Genomic DNA, 23,154 nt, shown 5'->3' on the forward strand with positions numbered 1-23,154 from the left:
TTAAGTGTTCATATTATCCAAAGTAACCTACAGCTTCACTGAAATTTGTATCAAAAGTCCTAGTGATTTTTTTTCAGAGAAATAGGAAAAACGCTAAAATTTGTATAGAATCACAAAATACCCCAAGTAACCAAAGCAATTCAGAGCAAAAAGAACATAGCTCAAGATGTCACACTATCTGACTTCAAAATATACTATAAAACTATTGTATATCAAAACAGCATGGTATCTGTTGTAAAAATAGACACAATGAACTACACACAGAGTCTAGAAATAAATCCACAAGACAATTTATTTCCCTCAATTTATTTTTGATGTTAAGAATTGTGCAATGGAGAAAGGACAGTCTCTTCAACAAATGCTGCTGGGGAAACTGGACATCCACACACGGAAAAACAAAATTAGTGCCCTAACTCCCACCATTTTAAAAAAATTGACTCAGTGTGGATTAAAGATTTAAATAAACATCTTAATCAGGAAAACTACAACACATTGAAGGAAATCTCTATGGCATTGGTCTGGGCAAAGACTTTTTGGATATAACCCCAAAGCCCATGACAAAATAAAAAGGCAGAATAGGACTATATCAAACACCAAGCTTCTACATATCCAGGAAAGGATCACTAGACTGAAGAGATACACAACAGGATGGAGGAAAACAGTGCCTGTAAATCAAAGATCTGCTAAGGAGCTAATATCCAAAATGTATAGGGAACCCAACACCAGGCAAACAACTCAGAAATCTGGAAAAAGGATAAGAAGACACACAAATGGCCGAGATGTATTTAACATCACTAATCATCAGAGAAACGCCAGTTAAAACCACAGATTTATCATCCTGCACCTACTAGGATGGCTGTTTGCAAAAAGATGAAAGACATCCTGGGGAGGGTATGGCAAAAGTGCGGAGCCCTTGTATACTTGGTGGGAAATAACTGTATGAGTTATTTCAATAAATCAGTATGACAGTTGTGGAAAACTGTATGAGGCTGCTCAAGAAACTAAAAGTGAATCCATTCCATAGGATCTGCAATCCCACTACTATCTAAAATAAAGTGGATCTGAGTGTGAAAGGAAATGGAATCAATATGACAGATATATATATATATATATATATATATATATATATATTCCCTGTTCATTGCCACATTATTCAAAATAGCCTAGATACAGAATCAACCTGTGGCCATCCATGGCTGATCATAAGGAATATGGAAGAATGGAGATATACAGATACACTCAGCCCCTAAAAAGAAGAAAATCTTGTCATCTGAAGCACTATGGATGAACTTGGAGGATACGTTAAGTAAAATAAGCCATGCATAGGAAGATGAATACCACATGACCTCATGTGTATGTGGCACATAAAAAATTCATCTAAGAAACAGAATAGTTAGCCAGTTGTGGTGGCTCATGCCTGTCATCTCAGTACTTGGGAGGCTGATGCAGGAGGATCACCTTGAGTCTGAGGCCAACCTGGGGTGCAAACTGAGTTCAAGGCCAGTCTGTACCATATAATGAAATCCTTCCTCAAAAAAACACCAAAAAAAGAAACAATAGCATTTATAAGAGAAGTGAGATGTTGGCCCACGGATACAAAATTTCAGACACGAAATGTAAATTCAATAGATCTATTGTACATTCTAGTGAGCACCTGTATCAAAATATACTATATATTTGAAAATCATGAACAGATTTTTTATCACTAACATATTTTAATTTTCTCATTATAAAAAGTATGCAAGGCATTGCATGTCATTAAGCAATTTACACATAATTCAAAACAATAAACAATAACATTGTATTTAGCAATACATATTCAATATTAAAAGTAAATACGGTGGTTTTATAACCATCTTAAAATCACACCAGGTAAAATGAAGTTAGAGTGGCCTTGAGTGGTGAGATGATTGGTGACTATTTTTCTGTAGTTCCCGTTTTAGAAGCAACCACTAGACAACAGCTTCATAATTCATAACTGTGTTTAGGTGTGGTTCTCTTGATGACTTATTCTATGTGTGGCACAGTATTAGGCACGAGGGCTCTAGCAGTAAGAACAAGGTACAGGGCTGGGGGTTTAGCTCAGTGGCATAAGCACCTGCTTTGCAAGGGCGTGGTCATGAGTTTGATCCCCAGTACCGATAAAAATTTTAGAAAAATTTTAAAAAAAGAACAAGGTACACAGGCTCCGTTTGATTCTGGGACGGAGAGACAGCTATTAACACCTAAACCTGATCATGCTGTTAGGCACACAAAGAGGGTGGCAACCATGACTGGGAAGCTCTTGAGGAGGTGAGATAGGAGCCAGGAAGAAAGTGAAGCTTCCCTGCACAGTCCTGGAACAGCGTTCCAGAAAGGTGAAACAGCAAACTGTTGAAGTAGTGGCCCGGAAGAACTTAGGGCTTTTTTGTCATAATGGAATGATAATTAAGGTATTTTTAACTTTTCTTCTCACAGACAACCTCCATTTTTCATTGGTCACAAGGTCTGGCCAAAACCATGCATTGGGTAGGTCCTGTAATCTAATGCTTTCCACACAGAAAACTCCCCTGCCCGTGTTGATTAAAACTATCAGGCCTGCCAGACACCAAGCCAGGAAGCCTGAGCCTTGAACTGCCACAAACACACATCGCTGTGCTTCGGGATCTGCCATCTGCTTACAGGTTTTCCAATTATATTTTTATCAGACCATTAGCTGAGCATTGATTTGGGAACACAAAATTATTAGTTGAGCCTGAGGGTGTGGGGTAATAACTGCAGTCAACATTTAGAGAGTCGAGGCTTACCACGAGCGTTTCTCCAATACTACCAGTAAGGCAACTTAAGGAGGAGGAGCACAGCCACATCTGAAGCAAATTCTTGCTAGATCACACCCCGGCTCTAACAGGGGGAGAGACCGCTCCCCTCATCTCAGTTCCTGGACCACCAGCTCAGTAGCAGAAATACCTGTGCCTAGGCTTGAAAAACTCTCCCAAATGGTCTCCCAGCTGAGTCAGGTTCTGGCCCGTGGACACGACACCAGTTTCTGAGGAATACTGAGAAGTAAACAGGAGTGCACTCCCAGCTCGTAAATTCCCATCACATTCCCCAGCAGGGCAGGTGGCAGGAGCTGGGGTTTTATTTGCCAATAGTGATGGTACCATGAAGAAAACCACAGCCTGGCCTGGCCCTTTGCTGCCTGTTTCCAGTTATAGCCAGAGACTGAACCCTAATTACCAGAACCTGAGGCTGTGAAAGGCATCAGGCTGACCACACCCATGGGATGCAGCAGGGGCTGATCAGTCCCTGGCCCAGGATCAGATCCTTACTCCTCCTCCCCTGTTGCCCAAGACACCATGGAGGCTGAGCACACACATCACACTGACAGATCTTTAGAAAATCTGCGATTCCAGCGACCATGAAAGGCAGCCATCCCTCCCAAGGGAATGCATGCATTCAGCCAGACTCTAGGGGGCATTTGTGCCCTTGCTATTTTCATGGGAGAGAAAACAATTAGTGGCCATGACTCACAGAAGACTAGGATGCCCATCAAGGCTTTACACATTCAGATGCAACTCCTGGAAGATATCCTTCACAAGCTGTAACTAGAGAACTGAGTGTGCAAGGTCACTCACTAGATGGATCCCTTCGTCTAGACCAGGGCCCCATCTACCACAATGATCTTTAGACTTGGTTCTTAAAAAAAGGTAAAACATCCTTACCCTACTCACACTTCAGCTGAGACCCTTTCCTTCTCTGAAGGTTGGGGTCAGCAGTGACAGCTAAGCAGCCTTCCTACCCAGGAATCCATGATTTTGGTCTCTCCTCCCCTTGGTAGATGTAGAAACGCACTGGGGTTAAAGCCAGCTTTCCATGACCGAGTGGTTCCCAACCTGCTTCACCTCACAGACAAGGGAAAATATCTGCACAGCTCCCAGGTAGAAGACACGAAAGGCTGCTCAGAGCTGGCACAGCCACTGTCTGTACCTGTTGGGCAGCTTTGCCACAGTCCAGTGGGATAAAGCAAAGTCAGAGCTCTGTTCAATACTGGATCAATGCACACAGCTATGTTAATGGGCTTCCTACCAAAGAGGAAGGCATAATCTGCAGTTATTTATTCAACCTTATTTGACTCCCCCCAAGAAAACTCCTTTGGTTCCCATGCAAGCACTTCATGAGATGAACATTACTTGGTAGTGAACTTCTCTGAAGACATAGCTTTGTTATTTCTCCATGCTTACAGGGCTCAAAGTCTGGACGAGAGTTAGACTTGTCAAAAGAATAAATCAGATACCAGAGAAAGATTATAGGCCTCTCCATGGAGAGATCAGGGAGACTTCACAGACAAACATGTCTTTTGAACCAAGAGTTGGAGAACTGGATAAAGAGGTGGATCACTGAAGATTTTCTAGGCAGAAGGAAGAATGTGTGCAAAGACACAGACATTTGAGAGAACTCAGTGTGGTCAGGGAAGAGCAGTTTAATGGGTGAATGTCAAGGGCAGGATGTGTAAAGCTCCGTGTGCTGTTTATGCCGGGTGTTATGTCTAAAGCTCTATGTACGCTGTCTGATTTAAACTTCAGAGCAGTTCTGTGGAAGAATCACTATGATGCCCCTTTTATATGTGAGGCAGGTTTACTGCCGTAAGTAGGGCCCCACTCGCAGACAGATGCTTGCTTCTCTCCACACTCTGACAATCAGCTACAGTACAGGGGAGGGGTGTAAAACCCTACAGCTAGGACGCAGCTGCACTGTTGCATGACTTGGAAACTACTCCTTACCCAAGATGCTCAGCGGCCTCCTCCCTGGGCATCACAGCAGGCAGGACAGTTGAGGAGTAATCTGAGGCTGGACAATTGGGGCTCCAGAGGCTCCTTTAGCAGTGCTCACCTGCGGCGTGAGCACTTCCCCTGACCTCCTGCCCCACCTCACCTGCACTCTGTCTTCTCTGCCCACCACTCAGTCCAGCCTGCAGGGCACATGCGTGGTCCCCGTGGCTCCTAGCCTGGGGAAAATGGCTCTTTCAACTCGGGTGGAGCTGAGAACCCACTGCCAAGTCAAACAGTCATTGGAGGCTCAGGTTGTTCCTCCAGAGAGTCCTCAAAAGAACTGCCCTGCTGTCACTTCCAAGGGTGGGGCGTCTTCCGCAGCCTTGGGACTCACCCAGCTTGGTCCTGTGGACCTGCTCAGGAAACTGTCCCGAAGGGACACCTCCTCTCATGTCTGTCTCCAAAGCAATTCAATGACAGGAGCAAAGCTGCACCCGGTTACTGAGAATGACAGGGAGAAGGCTGAGGGGACAGGGGGAGGGGATAAAGAAACCTTGGCCTCTGCTGTCTACCATTTCCAGACTTCCTATGGTTCTAAATTCTAGAAAGTTTACCATTCTGCTCTTGTTGGGGTAAGCGTTTTAGAGACAGTTGGTGAGTCATGCTGGAAAGACCTACTTTGCTAACTTCTGTTTAGACACCCGAATTGGCAGCAGTCTGAAATGGAATCGGATCTCCTTGACAGGGATCACAGAGACTCCAAGATAGGACCAAATCATAGGTATGTAGAAAGAAGCATGAAGCCGAGCTTGGCCCCCACACGCCTGTAATCCCAGCACTCTAGGAGCAGAGGTGGGGGGTTGCGAGTTCCAGCCCAAGCCTGGGAAACTGGGCAACTTTCCTCAAACAATAAAAAGGCCTAGGGATGCTGCAGTGTGCAGGCCCTGGGTTCAATCTCCAGGTAACACCCCCCCCCCAAGATCACAGTACAGGAAGGGAAGTTCTGAGAGGCTCTGGTACCTGGTATTTTCTGTCCCTTTGTCCTGCCCTCATGGGCTGTAGACCATGTTCCCTCCAAATCCATCTCATTGTCAGCTCTTGCTTCTGCACCTCCATGTGCCCATAAAGAGCCCAGAAGGAAATATCTTAGGCTTACACACCACATGGTCTCTGTCACACCTACACAACTCTGCTATTGTAGTGCAAAAGCCACTACATAGAAGTGTAGCTGTGTTCAATAAAACTTTATTTGCAAAGCCGGCTGGTACATACAACAAACATCGGCCACCGTTTGTTGATCACAAGCATAGTTTTTTCTCTCCTTTTTTCCTTCTTTCTCATTTTTGAATCCCAAGAAGAATGAAGTGTTACCCCTCAAGAGGCAAGCTATTTGTCTTTGTTGTTGCTTTTGGTCTTTCTTCCCTTACTTTTACATTTCAGAAAATACACTTTGTCTTGCCTTGATAAGCGAGTATATAAACTGAAACCATCAGTGAAGGCCAGAGTCCTCTCAATGAACAGTCACCAAATAGCATTTAAATATTTCTTATTTAGCTAGGTGCAAAGCTTAGTGGTATATTATAGAATGGCTGAGGACACTTGCTGTACAATGCCAGGCAGACAATAAGTACTTCTTGCCAAAATGAACAAACATACAGAAGCTGAAATGATTTAGAGGTGATTCTAACATAGTAACAGGCACACTTCCTTAACCTGTTAAGAGCTTGACTGTGATGCCTGGCATGGTGGTAGAGGCCTGAATCTGAGCATCCTGGGACGCTGAGGCAGGAGGATTACAAGTTTGAGCCCAACCTGGTCTACTTAGCAACTGATCAAGACCCTGTCTCAAAATAAAAAATAAAAAGGGATGAGGATGTGGCTTAGTGCAACAGCTCTGATTTCACTCTCTGGTACTGAAAAAAAAAAACTGAAATAAAAAGGCTTTACTGTGAAACTTTCTCACAGAACCTGGTTTCCTGGGGAAGCCAGAAATCAAAAAGGAAAACTTGCAGTCATGGTATAAGTGAGCCACGCCCGCAGGTTTTCTCTTCCTTGGAGTCAGGTGATTGAACACTCACATGAAGATCACTCAGCCCCGAGGACATGTAAGTGTCCCCCCTTGCCATCCCTGTCCCACGGTGGCCTGTGGTCACAGGACAGAGGAGAGAGCTGATGAACAGCGATGACCTGCGAACTTAGGGTTCATGGTTGAGGGTGGACCTACCGGATGCTCCTCCCCCAGCTTCCACTGAAATAACTCAATAAAGAAAGTATAACAGACCAGCATTGGAAAAGAGTCATGGTAACAGGTATGGGCAAAAAATTAGAGAATCTAATGACATGATGCCAATTCTGTGTAAATGTTTTCTCTACTTACCTACACCCCCAGAGACAATCCGAGGAAGAAATGTATAAAAAGCAATGGCTATCTCTCAGGAATAGAATTACTGATTTTTAAAATTTTTCTAAGAAAAATAAACAAGGTTCTCTACAATAAACAAGTTGTTTTTAGTTTTTGAAGTCTTAAATATTCTTTTGGGGGGAAGACAAGAATGGATATCCCCAGATTTTGTGTTTTTGAAACTAAAAGAACTCCCCATGGCAACATGCCCATCCACCCCAGAGCAGGCATCCTGTTAGCCACACGGAAACTTCCAGAGAAAAACTGCTGCCACAGAAAGGTGGGTGTGCCTCGACATCTGGCAGGCCAGCGAATTCTCCCCCGCGGCCCATCGGAAGTGGAAGGCGGTGGCCAAGAACCGCCCTGCCCTGTGTGGCATGTGGCGTTGGGCCTGCCCTCTATGGCTGTTTCCTGGCTTTCCTTCGCAATAACTGCGGCAGTACCTGTGTCAGCCTGACTTGGCCTTCCCTTCATCTCTGTTTATGAAAACAATACCACAAAGCTAAGTGAGCAAATATCATATCTAGATTGTTTTTCCCCTCCAGCAGTTTTAAAAGGAGATTGATTTCATTTGGAAGGCATTTCAGGAGAAAGAAGTTTCTTAAAGAAACACACACATTTGTAAGCTCAGCACTCTAGAAATTCTTGCTTTCTTAATTAGAAAAACAGCATTTCCTTTTGGAGTGATAGCTGGGATTCCAGAGGCCTCACTATTTCATGGTGCTGTCTCAACTGCCGTGGCTGAGGTGTTCCCTTTTTGGAGGCAGAGCCCAATTTGTGGCAGAGATGGAGCCTGCACGGTAGAGTCCTGGGTCATGGCCAGCTGTTGGTGACATGAGGTCACTGGAGCTCTTGGATCCTTTCTGCACCTACTAGGTCCTTTCTGCACCTACTCACATTAAAGAGAAGCTCTGAGGACCACAGTTACTAAGGACCTCAGCTCTTCTCAGCCATTCTTTCTGCATGCAGCCTTGCTTTGGAATTTGTCATTCCCACCTTAAGGACTCCCGTCCCCCATGGCACACGGGAACATTTTAAGGCGTCTCCCCCACCTCCTCCATCTAGGTTTTTCAGGTCATCATGAAGTAGGCCTTGGCTGACTGTGTGAGTCTGGCTGGAGATAAAACTCCTCCTTTAGGGCTGGGGATTTAGCTCCATGGCTTATGCACCTGCCTGGCAAGCGTGAGGTCACAGGTTTGATCCCTAGTACCTAAATAAATAAATTCCTCCTCCAGAGTGGGCAGCCACTGGCTATGGCCTAAGCAGTGCCTATGAAGTGTGCTAGGGTCTTAGAGCTCTCTTCAGGAGTGAGTATAAGCTCCACGAACTCACTATGTTTTTACTTATTTTAGAATACAGCTTTTGAACAATCTCATGAAACATGCCTGCAATTTCTCTCTGATACGTTCCAGTGCAATACTGAATTCTTTCTAAGCAGTCATGTGAAATCCTGGTCCTGTAGTCTGGTTTTTATTTACTTTTTTTTTTCTTCATTACTAAGGATTGAATCCCCAAATCTTTGTTGTACTAGACTTTGCTTACTTTCTGTTGTCCTGTGCTTAGGTAAAAGAATTTGATGTAACTTCCACAAGGACTGTGACTTCATGAGAATGTGGGTGTACAGTGCTTATTTTAATTACTTGGCTACATCAAACCCTCAGGAAGCCACACAGGTCCTATCTAATCACATCAAATGGAAATAACTTGAATTCTCAAAGAATTCCCTAAACCCTCCTTCCCTTCTTTTTGAGAGGGGGTGGTCTCATTTGGCCAGAAGAAGGCAGTCTTGCATGGATGGTTTCCCTGGAGCAGGGACATTGCTAGGAGCACTTTTAATAAAAATGGCAGGTATTTGTAGTGAACACTCCATTTGACTCTCATGTTTTAATGAACACCTAAAATGGCCAGGGCTACACAAATACAAACACCAGTATGACCTAGCCAGCAGCGGATAGCCTATGGGGCTCATGTCACAGCCGGTCACTTATTAGCATTGAAAGCTCTAACAGCCATCACTGAAGGAGTTTGTGATCTGTTGAGAGTATTATAATATCAGTCCAACCTGTTTTCTCTAGTGCAAATAACTACCTGGTCCTCTGCAGAACCTGGAGGAAGATGCGTTATGCTCTGGAACAGCCAGGGCACAGATAAAGCAGGGATGGGCAGAGAAGGAAGTTGGCCTGCAGAGCCAGCCCCAGAGGACACTGAGGCAAGGACAGCTCTTCACAGATGGTCCATAGTTGGATGGCAACCAAGCACTGGACACAGGTGCTCCAGGGAAGTGACCTTCAGCACTCTCTGATGTCAGGGCAAGGTCTGGAGAGAGACTCAGCTGAAGGCCATCAGTCTGTAGCACTGTAAAAAGCTGAGGGAACAAAACCTCCAAAGGGTGGGAGTCTGCTTGGCACCCCCAGAGTCCGTAACCTTGCAGTGGAGAAAGCTGTCCAAAGCCATCCCCTCAGAAGCTGAAGAGGCAGGACCTGAAACCAAGGCAACCTGGCCAGGAAGTCTGTGCTTTTAACTACATCGCTTTTATGCAGTGTAGGTCAAGGTCTTACCACGCTATCTGCAGGGACTACTTCCAGGACCCTCACACCCAAATCGGCAGATGTCCAGGTCTCTTACTTAAGATGGCACATCGTTGCAATCTATGGAAACCTTTTGTCTTCTTTAAATCATCTCTATACTCCTTCTAACACCCAATACAATGTGAATGCTATGTAAATAGTTCTACTGTATTGCTTAGGGAATGATGACAAGGAAAGTCTACACATGTTCAGGACAAACACAACTCATACCTAACTAGAGTTTACACAAAGCTGGGCATCACAACACATGCATGTAATTCTAGCACTCTGGGAGGCTGAGGCAGAAGGGTTTCCAGTTCGAGCCAGCCTGGGCAACTAAGCAACTTAGTGAAACCCTGCCTCAAAATAAATATAAAGAACTGGGGATGATGGAGTATGTTGCAAAGGCCTATGCACTGGAAGGTTCCATCCATAGTACCTACTGCAAAGCAAAAATGTAAGTGAGAAGCAAGGCCAGCAACCCTCAGGCTCCCAGCGCTCTGGAGAGACAGGACCTCTGAAATGGCACAGGGCTGGGTTTGTCTACACAAATAGATTCAAGCCAATGCCTCCCATAGCAAGTTCAAATTTTGCATTTTGTAACTTTCTGGAATTTCTTTTGCTGAATACTTTCCTTCTGTGGTTGGTTGGATCTGTGGATGCAGAATCCAGAGTCAGAACCTGCCAGTAAGGAGGCCTGATTGTATTTCCAAGTGGAGGCAAAGTCAAGGCCCAAGTCATCCTTGGGGAGCACGGCTTTTTGATAATGTAGAGACCGGAAGTGAGAAGCCCATGTGTGTCTATGTAAAATACTCACTATAATGCACAATTTAAAAGATATGAAGAGTACACAGAAAAACAAATCTCTTGTCACTCTGGTCACCTTCATTCCCTGGATACAGCCACTGTTATCAGTTTCTGGAATCTTCTTAGGGCACACATACCTAACGCAGTCACATATGGATGTCAGGATTTGCACTGTGGATCACCTTGGCCACACTGGTGTGCATCGTGCCCCTTACAACCGACACCCAAACTTAGCGGCCATGGCGCTGCTGGGCAGACAGAGCTACCTTGAGCCACAGCCCTTCCATCACGCCAGGATTTACTGTGGTTCACTGACCCACACCTCTCTTGATGGGCATTTTAGATGGCGTTAATCTTTTTAAATAACAAATAATGCTGTAATGCACACGAGGCAGTTCCCACAGGTGAAATCATTTCTGATGTAAAGTCCCAGAATGACTACATCACAGGGTCTACGCAGCTTTTATTCCATTAGAGCTAACTTGCTCTTTATTCAGGTCTCCGCTCAATCCAGCACGTTTCCTCAAATCCCTACTCTTTAATATGGGACAATAAGTCGTTACCCCCCAGTTCTCTTATAATGAGTGGGGCGGAGCACTGGCTTGCATGCTTTAAAGATTCTTATGTTTCCTCTCCTGTGAAGGACCTTTATTATTGTGTGCTTTTGTTATGGGCTCCTCTTTTACCTAGGAGTTCGTTTTTGCTGTGACAAATATTTAGAATGTCTTTTAAGAAACAAGAGCCTCCAAGGAAGCCAGAGATAGAAAGCAAAAGCAGTGCTGTGTGTACCTGAGGCCGGAGCTGGCTGGCGGGTAGGGTGGGGTCGTCCAGGACCTGAGACTCACCTCTCTGTCCCTGCCGCCTTATGTCTGTCCCCAGCTCCTGTGCTCCTCCGTGCAGAAGGCCCTGTTTGAGGAAGAGGACCACGTCAAGAAGCTGCAGCAGAAGGTGGCGACCCTGGAGAAGCGTAACAGGCAGCTGCGCGAGCGGGTGAAGAAGGTCAAGCGGTCCCTGCGCCAGGCCCGGAAGAGCGGGCGCCAGCTGGAGCTGCTGCACCAGAAGCTGAGCGCGAAGCTGGCGGCGGCTGCAGCGGGGGAGGCACCGCACATCAATGCGCTGGGGCGTGAGCCCGCGCACGCCCCCTTCCGGCACGGGTAGTAGGTGCAGCGGGCGGCTGGGCCCGCAGCATCCCTGCAGGCTTGGGGAAAGGCGGGCTTTCATAGGTGCACTTGTTTCAGACCTTCTAGAAGATCTCTGTTCTGTATAGTCTACCCGGGTAGAATGCCAAGTCTTTACTTTCCCCTTGGTTGCTGGCCTTAGCCTCAGACTGCATGCTTCCTCCTCCTGGCCTGGTCACAAACACGGTGCCCAGAACAGGTGTAGCAGGACCCTCAAGGACAGAGTGCTGGGCCAGGGTCTGGCCTCAGCGTCTGGGAGTGGCCCAGAAAGTGCCCTGGCTGGGAAAGAAGCTCTGTGCACAGATATCAGGGGGCTGAGCCCTTCTTTACGCGAGAGTCAGTGTGGGTCTCAAGTCCCTGAGTCCCGAGGACCCGACTGAAGCAGGTCCTGAAACCCTTGGTGCCCCTTGACCCCACCTTTGGAAGCAGGACATACTCCTGGGCATTCGCAAGAGTGTAGGACATCCTGTCTCCCTCAGCCTCCCCCCACGGCCCAGGCAGGTTAGGCCTCAGTGAGTGCATCACAGGTGGCGAGTTGATTCTCCAGTGGGACAGCAGATAATTAAACAAGTTGAATTACACCTGGTTACCAGTACCAGGTCCCAGGAGTTAACCAGTGATAGCCAATCTAGAGGGCAATTGCTTCTGTGAGGCTGCTGCATTTTTTCAGACTGTGTTTCCAAATCAGAGTTTAACTCAGCAGCTGCTAAATTTTAACTTCGTGTTGCTTCTACTGTCTGTGTTTGAGGTGAGCTGCCCCAACACGCTGTGAGCTTCTGTGCTGCAGTCGTCTCCCCACCTATGGGATCAGGTGACCTCACCTCATTTCCACCCAGGTTCCCGGAGGGCTTTTTCCAGATGTTCCAACCTCTGCTTCCTCATGCACCCCCCTCCCTGTTCACCTATGCCTGACAGTGTTGGCTGCACAGCCGCACAGTTGGTGTAACAGATCCTTAAGCAATCGTGCACTTTACCTCCTCTAGAAAGAACACTTTTCAGGCAACAGAAGTATACAGGAGAGGATTCGCTCTCTGTGCCGCTTAGGCATGCTGGGCCGAGTCAGCTATTTCTAAGACGTCAGCCTTCTCTCGGTTACATCTGAGAATGGCCCTCCAAACCAAGCACCTTTCCCCATGTCGCACCTGTGTAAGCCACTGGCCCTGCATTTGAATCTGCTAGCCAAAGACCACTGCAGGCCCTGCAGGGTTGATAATGCCACTTTCTCCTTGGGAGATGACAGGTCTCATCCCCTGCCACTACGAAGGCCAGGCGCTTCTTGCTGTGGCAGCCAGTCTAGGGACATGAGCCTTATGTCACTTGGGTCTTGGTGGCAGGCTGGTGCCCCAGAGAGAGAAGTGTATGCCCTGAACTGGGTAAGATGGGAAGTACTATCTGGGGGCACCTGGCTTTCGAACTTCTGCCCCTATCTTGTTAGCTCTATCCTTCATGGTGTGCTGCTGTAGAAAGTGTATCTTCTAGTTCATTCTTCCTGGGCACATTTTATTAAAGTAGCTTGCTTCCAGCCAAGCAATTGGAAGTCTAGGGGTGATTTACAGGCTGGGCTTGGACAACTATGCAAGCTGGATCTCTACAGATGCATTATGTTCTGCTTTTTCAATAAACATGAGCAACGATTTCAACTACAATAACAAGGCAGTTGACTGTTTCTTTGGGGTCAGGGAGATTGCAAACTTTGTCTGGAAAAGTGATTTAGATCCTTTGGGGAAAATGCCTATGAGTCACACCTGGGGCATTTAAGAGCCTGTGTACAGGACTGCTCTGCTCTCCCCATTTGGATATGGCTTAAACCTGTCTGTCTGTGAGTCCCCATCTCTCTGCACACCTGCAGAAAAAGCAGTGTTATCCTGCCTTGTTCCTCGAGGGGTACAAGCGTTATCATTAATCTATGTTTTTGGAACAGCACTGAGGTCTGCTGCCAAAGGAGTCTCCCCTGATCCCCATTATCTGCTACATTGTCATCTTGCGGCAGCCCTTGTCACTTGTTAATTATGCTACTAGGAATTTTTTATACCTCATAAAATGCCAACTGCAAGAAATACTCAGAATCTTACATTTTAGCCAGTCTGTCACAGCACCTTCTCAGAAACACAACCCATTGTTTAGTTTCTCTCTGTGGTATGCAGAACCCAAGTGATTTTTTTCCAAGATCACACAGTAAGGCAGATGAAATCAAGGATCTTTAAGCTGCTGTCCCCAGGAGTCACATGCTGGCAACACGTGGACCACAGTGAGTGTGGGAATGAGCTTTCTGTGGTTGTCATGATGCCTTAGGATGCAAGAGCCTTGCACGGGAACCCTGCTCAGGCTGCCATCTCTGCTGCTGTTGCTTTCTTTAAAACAATTTAATGCCAGGCTTCACCCCACATTAATGATCTTTCCGGGTATCAGGAAGAGAATCAAATGCAAGTCACAGTGACTCTGAATCAATGGTTGGCTTAGCAACAATTAATCTTTCTTTCTTTCTCGAGTGCTGGGGATTGAACCTGGGATCTTGCACATGCTAAGCAAAAACTCTAGTAGAACTAGACCTCTAGCACCTACAGTTCACAGTCTATGATTCTTAGAAAAGCAAGCACCCAGAATGCATTAGGCTCTTTTACAATCTTATTTAATATTCTTAGTAGTTGTAAATATAGATCCTAACCCCTATTCACCAAGAGGAATCTGAAACTTCAAGAAATTAAACTGCCCAAGCTACACAGGTGCTTAGACAGGGCTTCAAATCCATTTCACTTCTCTCTCATTTCAACATTATTTCTATCTGTCTTTGCTCACCTGGACACAGAAAATCATTACTCTTCGCCCAAAGGCTGTGGAGAGTTTTGAATGTGTGGTTCAGTGCCTGATACCACAAGCACTCAGGAGATCTACTTGCAATAATTTGTATTATTAACACCAGAAAGGCACAGTGTGTGTCATGATATGGGAATATGGTGGGATTCCACATAATTTTCTTGTGAACATTTATCTGAATCTTTGATCCTTATTTTTCTATTCACCACAGAACTTTCTAGGCCTTTCTCATTTTTTTTTCCTGACAGGCCATCTATTGGCTTTTCATTCACACACAGTGGTTACTTTTGCAGGTTTATCGAGGAAACAGAGCCCAGCAGAAATGCATTCCCCTCAACTCCTTTCCCTGCTCACACTGTCCGGTCTTGCCCATCCTGCTCACCCCATGTCCCTGCCAGCCACATCCAGGGTCAGCAAGATGACCTTACCCTCTTACACAGCAGTTCATACTGATCCCCCTAAAATCTGGTACTTTGCTCTGAATGTGTTCTCTGCAAGCCTTTGTGTTGGAAACTGTCCCCAAATGCCTATGCTAACAGCATGTAGAGGTGATTAGGGTTTGATTAGGTCATGAGGGTAGGGCCCCCCTGGAAGGGATTACAGGTTTTCTAAAAAGAAGAAACATCTAAGCTTGTATCCTTGCTCTGTCTTGCCATATGATACCTACCTACAACAGGAAGCTCTTACTAAATGCCAGATATTCCTTGCTCTTTGACGTCTTGCCCTCCAAAGCCATGAGCCAAAAATACTTCTACTCTTTATAAATTCCAGTCTCAGGTATTTTGTTATAATAACAAAAATAATGGGCTAAGGTGACTGGGTTCAATAGTCCTCTTTTATCAGAAATATTTGCCTCTTTAGAGATTCTTCTGTATCCTTTATCCATACTCAGAACTACTCATCCTAAGAAAAGACCAGAAACACATACTGACCACCAGCACAAGAGCAGCTATGGCTCTGCTTCTCCTTGGGTCATTACCCTGGCTCTGTCCTTTAATCTATAATGGAATTTTTTTTTTCAGTACTTGTGATTGAACACAAGGTCTTCCCCCTGACCTATATCCCAGATCTTTGAAAAAAACTTTTTAAAAATTTTGCAGTATGGTCTGAGTCACTCAGTTTCCAAGGCTGGCTCTGGCTTGCAGCCCTCCTGTGTCAGCTTCCTGGAGTGCTACTATTACAGAGTGCACCATCACACCAGCCATGTCATGGAAACCCCTACTATTTTCAAGTTCAGGCTTCTGTCTACTCACTTGCCATGTGCCTCATTGGCCCATCAGAACCAGTGCTGGTCCAGAGAAGAGTTGCTAAAGCTATTTCCTCCCTGATCTCCTCAAACAATAAATCTGAAGCACTAGACATGATTCCCCAACAAAACTCTTTTCTTCCTTTGTTTACAACCTTATGCTTCCCTCCCATCTCCTGGCCACTGTAAAACCATACTACTAGCCTTCTCTACATAATCTTAAATTTACTATTTAAACAAACAAAGCCACCAATAATCAAATGTCTATGCCTGTAGTTACTGGAGGTGAAGATCCGTGATTCCTAGTAGAATTTTCTACAGTAATATGAAGCGTATATTTACATAATGTGATCTCCAAGATGGTGGCTACCATCTTTAGTTCTTAAAAAATGACTCATGTGATGATACATGCTGAAGGCCCCCACACAAACTCTGCCTAGCTGTCCAGTAGTGGGACCTTGATCAGCACCTGGTAGGGCCCCACTCAGTACCCTAAAATAGTCTGGGACCTTTGGTTCCTGCTTGGGCCCCATCCAGTGACCCCCAGGTAGCTGGGGAGCAGCTGTGTGCTGAGTGACGTGTGCTGACGACCCCTACAGCAAACTATACCTAGCTGTGCAGCCATGGGACCTTGCTTGGAATCTGGCAGGGCCCCATCCAGAATCCCCAAACAGTCTGGGACCTTTGGTTCATCACTCAGGTCCTGCTTGGGCCCCACCTATTGACCTCAGGCAGCTGTGTAATTTTAGTGGGTTGTGTGGTGTAAGCTGAAGACCTGCACAGTGAATTCCACCTAGCCATGCAGCTAAGGATTATGTTGTGTGGAACCTGGTAGGGCCCCCCACCAGAGGCCGCAAGAAGCTGAAGATCTTTGATGTGCTGCATGGTGTTGGTGGAAGGCCTGCCCAGTGTACTGCATCTACTGTTAAGGCTGGGTACACCACTCAAAACCTGTAAGAGTCTGTCCAGTGACCTCAACCAGCTGGGGAGCTTCAGTGAGCCACGTGGGGTGTGCTCAAGATCCACCCAGCATACTTCCCCCATTTGGGGAGATTTTGAACACCACTAGGGATCCAGTAAGGCCTGCCTAATATCTCCCACTCAACTGGGGAGACTCCCTGCAGTACAGTCAGCTACCTTCAATCCAAGAAACAATTGAGACATTTCATTCAACTGCCCCAGGGTAGCACAGGAAAATGACAAAAAGAAAGAGCAAAATGCAATCTCAAACCTCCAGCTCATCCCAAACAAGCCTAGGAGACATGGACATAGAAGTAAATGTGAGCTATACACTGAAATTCCTGAAATGATAACAACTGAAGTAAACAAAAAATTCCATGAAGCTTTAGAATTCAAATCAGAAATAATATCCCAGGTAAAACAAGAAATGATAAACTTAGTGACAGAAATCTGAACACATCTAAAGAGAACATAGTTAAAAAAATAGAGGAACACAGAAAAATCATTAAAACCTTGAGTGAACAATGTAAGAAAGAGCTAGAGTGCATGAATCAGATCCAAAGAGATACCCAGGAGATCAAAATTTCACCAAAATCTGGCAAAACTGCCTCAGGAAAATGAAATAGACTTTCAGACCTCGAAGACAAGATTGCAGCCAGTGAACAGGAAAGGAAAGATTTTCCCAAACATGAGATTAGAAACTGATATCAAGATCAATGAAGCATATAGAACTCCAAATAGCCATAGTCAAAATAAAACTACACACAGATATATAATAATCACTATCCCAGAAATCAAACAAAAGAATAGAATATTGAAAGTTGTCAGAGAGAAAAGACAGATCACATAAAGGAAAACCTATCAGAATCACAGCAGACTTCTCAACACAAACAATAAAGGCAAAGAAGAGCATGGAGTGAAGTATTTCATATACTAAAGGAAAATAATTTCCAACCATGCTGATGTACCCTGCAAAACTGTCCTTCAAAATTGATGGAGACAAAGAACAGCTGAAGAACTTCATAATCACCAAACCAGTCCTGCAAAGAACACTGAAAGACAGTTTAGATACACTTAGGAAAAAAACACTAAACAAAGCAGACAATTAAACAGAACAGAAAGATAAAGATGCAATGGCAGAAATATAACATGTCAGCAATAAACCAATATATAACAGTTATAATCATTAACATAAATGGTCTCAATGCACCAATTAAAAGAAATACACTGGGAGAAACAACATCCAACCATATGCTGCACAAGAAGCCCACCTAACCAAAAAGGAAATTCATAGACTGAAAGTCAAAGGATGGAAAACAATATTTCACGCAATAAGAACTTCACAAAAAAGCAGGAATAGGGGCTGGGGATTTAGCTCAGCGGCATAAGTGCCTGCCTTGCAAGCAGGCAGTCGTGAGTTCGATCCCTGGTACCGATAAAAATGAAAAAGACAAAAAAAAAAAAAAAAAAAAAAAAGCAGGAATAGCTATTACCATTTGCAGAAAATGTGAACTTCAAACCAAGATTTATCAAAAGAGATAAAGAAGGTCACAGCATACTGGTTAAGGGAAAACTTCAAGAGGAAGAGATAACAATCTTAAATATATATGCACTAAATATGGGAGCACCCAGATATATAAAATAAAAATCAAATATGCAATGACACAATTATAACAGGAGACCTTAACATCTCATTAACATAAAGAGATAGATCAACTAGTCAGAAAATCAGCAAAGATATAAAAGAATTGAATCAAACTTGTGAACAAATGGACTTAATAGACGTATAGAGTATTCCACCCAACAACAGAATATACATTCTTCTCAGCTCCACATGGGACATTCTCTAAAACAAACCAGATACTAGCCCATAGAACATGTTTCAGTAAATGCAAAAAGAATTGAAATTATCCCGCATATATTATCTGATCATAGTGCCATAAAATCAGAAATTAATGACAAAAGAAACTGCAAATACTTCATAAATACATGGAAATTAAATAATACACTCCTGAACAATCAATGGGTGACAGAAGAAATTAAACAATATCTGCAAGTAAACGAAAATACCCATACAACTTACTAGAACTTGTGGGATGCAAGGCTGGGGATTTAGCTCAGTGGCATAAGCACCTGCCTGGCAAGTGTGAAGTCAAAAGGCAAGTGTGAGGTCATGAGTTCAATCCCCAGTTCCAAAAAAAAGAAAAGAACGTGTGGGATGTGATGACAGCAGTCCTAAGAGGGAAATTTTTTTTTTTTATTTAAGAGGAAAAAGAGAAAAACACAAAACAAAACAAAGCAGTGTAAGGTTACATATAATACAGAACTACAAAAAAAAGCATAACAGTAAGAAATCACCTGTTAATAGATTACATATTATCATCTTGGAAATAGTTGCTCAAATCACAGTATCAAAGAATACAAAGTAGACATTCAAACAGAGAGACTACAAACAGCTGTGTTCAATGATCCAAAAACATTAATATAGTCAGCTATTCAACATCCCTATACACACTTGCTGTTATATCCGTTAGAGCTCTTTTTTCCCCTTCCTCTCTTTTTACAACAAAATTTACACATTTTAGATTTTATTACTCCTTAGTTCTTATTACTTTTTGGGGGGGGAGAATAAAGTCAAATATGGCAGAACAAAGCTGTCAGTGAAAACCAAGGATAGACTTAGCACATGATGTAGAACAGAGTATACGGTTATTAACAATAGTTATCAACGTTGTCTCTTGTTTCCTTAAAAAGATTTGTCTATCTCATTAGATATTATAAAGTTGGACAAAACAGTAGAGAACAAGACCAATAAAACTTAGACATTGTAAACATTACAGGACTTCCAAAGGAGACAATAGTCAAACCAGAATGGGCATCTTAGTGAATCTTACTGCCTTCAAAGTAGTTGCCTATACCCTCGGACCTGATACTATCCCACAGAATGGAACAGAGTCTAATCAGTCAAAACAAGATCGTGGGAGCATTACAGGACTTCAAAACAAGTTAAGGAGGGAAATTTATTATGGTTAATTCCCACACCAGGAAAACAGAATGAACATAAACAACCTGATGCTACACCTCAAACATCTAGAAAAAGAAGAGCAAGCCCAAAGACAAAGGAAGGGAGGAAATTATAAAGATCAGAGCAGCAATTAACACAATAGAGACTAAGAAAACAATATTAAGAATGAACAAATCAAAGAGTTGGTTCTTTGAAAGAATAAATAAAATTGATAAGCCCATTACCAACCTTATTTTAAAAAGGAAAGAAAAAACTCAAATTCATGCAATAAGGAATCAAAGGGCAAAATCACTACAGACTCTGTGGAAATACAGAAGATCATCAATACCTACTTCAAAAATCTTTACTCTCATAGGTTGATAATATAGAAGAAATGGACAGATTCCTAGAAACATATGAATTACCAAAACTGAATCAAGATAATGTAAAACTGCTGAAAAACCTAGTTTCAGCCAATGAAATTGAAAATGTAATTAGGACTTTACCAGCAAAGAAAAACTCAGGTCCTGATGGATTCACAGATGAATTCTAGAAAAAACTCAAGAAAGACTTAATTTCAACACTCCTCAAGCTCTTCAATGAAATTGGAAGCAAAACAATTCTCCCTAACTCATTCGTGGAAGCAAGTATTACTCTAATACCAAAACCAGAGAAAGACCCAACCAAAAAAAAAAAAAAAAAAGAACTACAGACCAATCTGCCTAATGAACATAGATGCAAAACTCCTCAATAAAACACTGGCAAACAAAATGCAGCAAATCATCAAGATTATACATCATTACCGAGTGGGATTCATTCCAGGAATGCAGGGATGGTTCAACATATGCAAATCAATAAGCTTAATACTTCGTATCAATAGAGCCAAAGACAAGAATAACGTGATCATTTCAATAGATGCAGAAAAAGATTTTGATAAAGTCTAACACTCATTTATGATAAGAACTCTAATGAAAATCAGAATAGATGGTCTTTACCTCAATCTGATAAAAGCCATGTATGAGAAACCAACAGCCAGCATTTTAAATGGTCAAAAACTGAAAGCTTTCACTCTAAAATCAGGAACAAGACAATGCTGTCCACTATCATTACTCCTATGCAATATAGTGTTGGAAACATTAGCTAGAGCAATTAGACAAGAGAGAGAAATAAAAGGAATAAAAATAGGAAAGAAAGAAGTTATCTCTATTTGCAGATGACATGATACTCTACATAGAAGACTCCTCAAAACTCCATTGAAACTTCTAGATGTAATAACCAAATTCCGTAATGTAGCTGGATACCAAGTCAACACTCAAAAATCAATAGAATTTCTGTACACAAACAACAAACTCACTAAGAAAGAAATAAGAGAAACCATACCCTTCACAATAGCATCCAAAAAAATGAAACACTTAGTAAAAGATCTATTCAGTAAAGAAAGTAAAAGATCTATTCAGTAACAATAAAGTATGATGAAAAAAGAAATTAAAGAGGACCTCATAAAAGGAAAGACATTCCTTGTTCATGGATAGAAAAAACAAATATTGTGGAAATGGCCGTTCTCCAAAAACTGTTATACAGATTTAATGTAATCTCAATCAAAATACTATTAGCATACATCACAGATCTAGAGAAATCATTTTTGAAATTCATCTGGAACCAGAAGAGACCTAGAATAGCAAAAGTAATTCTAAGTAACAAAGGTAAGGCAGGAGGCATCACAATCCCTGACTTGAAGTTATAGGACAAAGCTACTGTGATAAAATCAGCATGGTACTGGAATAAAAACAGACCTGAAAAATCAATGGAATAGATTAGAAGATACAACTACAAACACATTCAGACACCTTATCTTTGATTGAGGGGCAAACACATTCGCTGGAAGAAAGATAGCCTCTTTAATAAGTGATGCTGAAATAACTGGCTTTCCATAGTCTGAAAACTAGAACTATACCCATGCCTATCACCTTGCATTAAACTAAAGTCAAAATGGATCAAATATCTAAATATTAAAACAGAAACACTAAATCTCCTGGAAAGCAAAATAGGTAGAAATCTTGAAGACATTGGGGTAGGCAGAAAATTCATGAACAAAAATCAAACTGCATAGGAAATGCTTCCCAGAATCAAGGTTTTTACATGTCAAAAGAAATCTCCACAGACGGAAAAGAAAACCCATGAATTGGGAAAAAAATCTCAGTCAACTGTCCCTCAGACAAAGGACTTCCAGCTAGAATATATAAAGAATTAAAAAGAATCAGGCCCCCAAAATTCAAAGGTACAACCCAAAAACGGGCATCTGAGATGAATATATACTTCTCAGATGAAGAAATATGAATGACAAATAAATACATGAAAAAATGTTCAACATTATTTGTCACTCAAGAAATGCAAACTGAAACCACACTGAGATTCCATCTCACTCCAGAAAGAATGGCCAGCATCAAGAAAACTACCAACAACAAGTGCTGGAAAGGCTGTGGGGAAAAAGGAACTCATCTGCACTGTTGGTGGGAGTGTAGACTGGTGCAACCACTATAGAGACCAGTCTAGAGATTTCTCAAAAATCTGGGATTGGAAGTCCCATTTGACCCAGCTATTTCACTTCTGGGCATATTCCCAGAAGAACTGAAAACATTATACCACAGTGGTATATGTGCACCCATATTTATAGCAGCACAATTTGTGTAGCTAAATCTTGGAAACAACCCAAATGTTGATTTCCTGTTGTCTTGTTTTGAAATCATGTGTTACTTGCATTGTTTCACTCTAATCTACTTTGTTCTATTGTTTTGTTTTGTTCTCTTTAAAATAAATAAATAAAATGACTTATTGTACTAAAGAACTGACCTTTTAATTAATTTAGTTTAATTACTCTAAATTTATGTGACCACATAAGGATAGTGGCAACCATATTTGATAGGAAGGTCTAGAAAATGACAGCACTTTTAGAGACAGCCACTTCACAGTATCAGTTCTCCCCACCCCACCTCTTGGGTTATTTTTGTTTTTGTTTTTGTTTTTTACTAACAGAATCCCTATGTGTTGTGGGTGGAAATGTTCCAACTTATACTGGAAGTACATTTCCAGGCTATATTTTTGAGCCTTTCAATGAGTCATTGGGTAGATTTTATATGAAAAGTGAAGTATGCTGAATTAGCAGGCAGATACTCTTTGTGCCCTTACCTCCATTTCTTTCTTTACTTAAACTTGTATGTGGTGGCTGGAGCACTGACAGGTATCTTGTGACATGAAGCAATCATATGGGCAGGAACTGTGTGCTACTATGTATGATAGAGTTAAAGAGCAAAGTCTGTGACAATGCAGTGTTACCTGGCCAGCTTGAAACACAGCCTGGCTTTAGGATCCTATGAAAGAAAAACTGTCCTGAGTCATTGTTATTTCAGGTCTCTGTCACTAACAATTCAG

At 42.9% G+C, this 23,154-nt stretch overlaps 1 protein-coding gene and 1 long non-coding RNA gene across 2 annotated transcripts in view; one reads left to right on the top strand and one right to left on the bottom strand.

The window, feature by feature from the left end:
• LOC134476997 (uncharacterized) overlaps nt 1-11,508 on the bottom strand; it is a 134,841-nt gene extending 123,333 nt beyond the window's left edge. Inside the window, exon 1 of the long non-coding RNA XR_010048860.1 lies at nt 11,369-11,508. This is a non-coding gene — a long non-coding RNA (uncharacterized LOC134476997). The remainder of the gene's footprint in view (nt 1-11,368) is intronic.
• Ccdc3 (coiled-coil domain containing 3) overlaps nt 1-13,353 on the top strand; it is a 106,342-nt gene extending 92,989 nt beyond the window's left edge. Inside the window, exon 3 of the mRNA XM_063253723.1 lies at nt 11,403-13,353. Within this exon, the coding sequence (XP_063109793.1) occupies nt 11,403-11,681 (279 nt within the window). The 3' untranslated portion in view covers nt 11,682-13,353. The remainder of the gene's footprint in view (nt 1-11,402) is intronic.
• The last annotated feature ends 9,801 nt before the right edge of the window (nt 13,354-23,154 follow it).

This window comes from Cavia porcellus, unplaced genomic scaffold, assembly GCF_034190915.1.
Source record: "Cavia porcellus strain 051 isolate PalLab524CR breed Dunkin Hartley unplaced genomic scaffold, mCavPor4.1 scaffold_7, whole genome shotgun sequence".
In the NCBI taxonomy this organism is placed as follows: domain Eukaryota; kingdom Metazoa; phylum Chordata; class Mammalia; order Rodentia; family Caviidae; genus Cavia; species Cavia porcellus.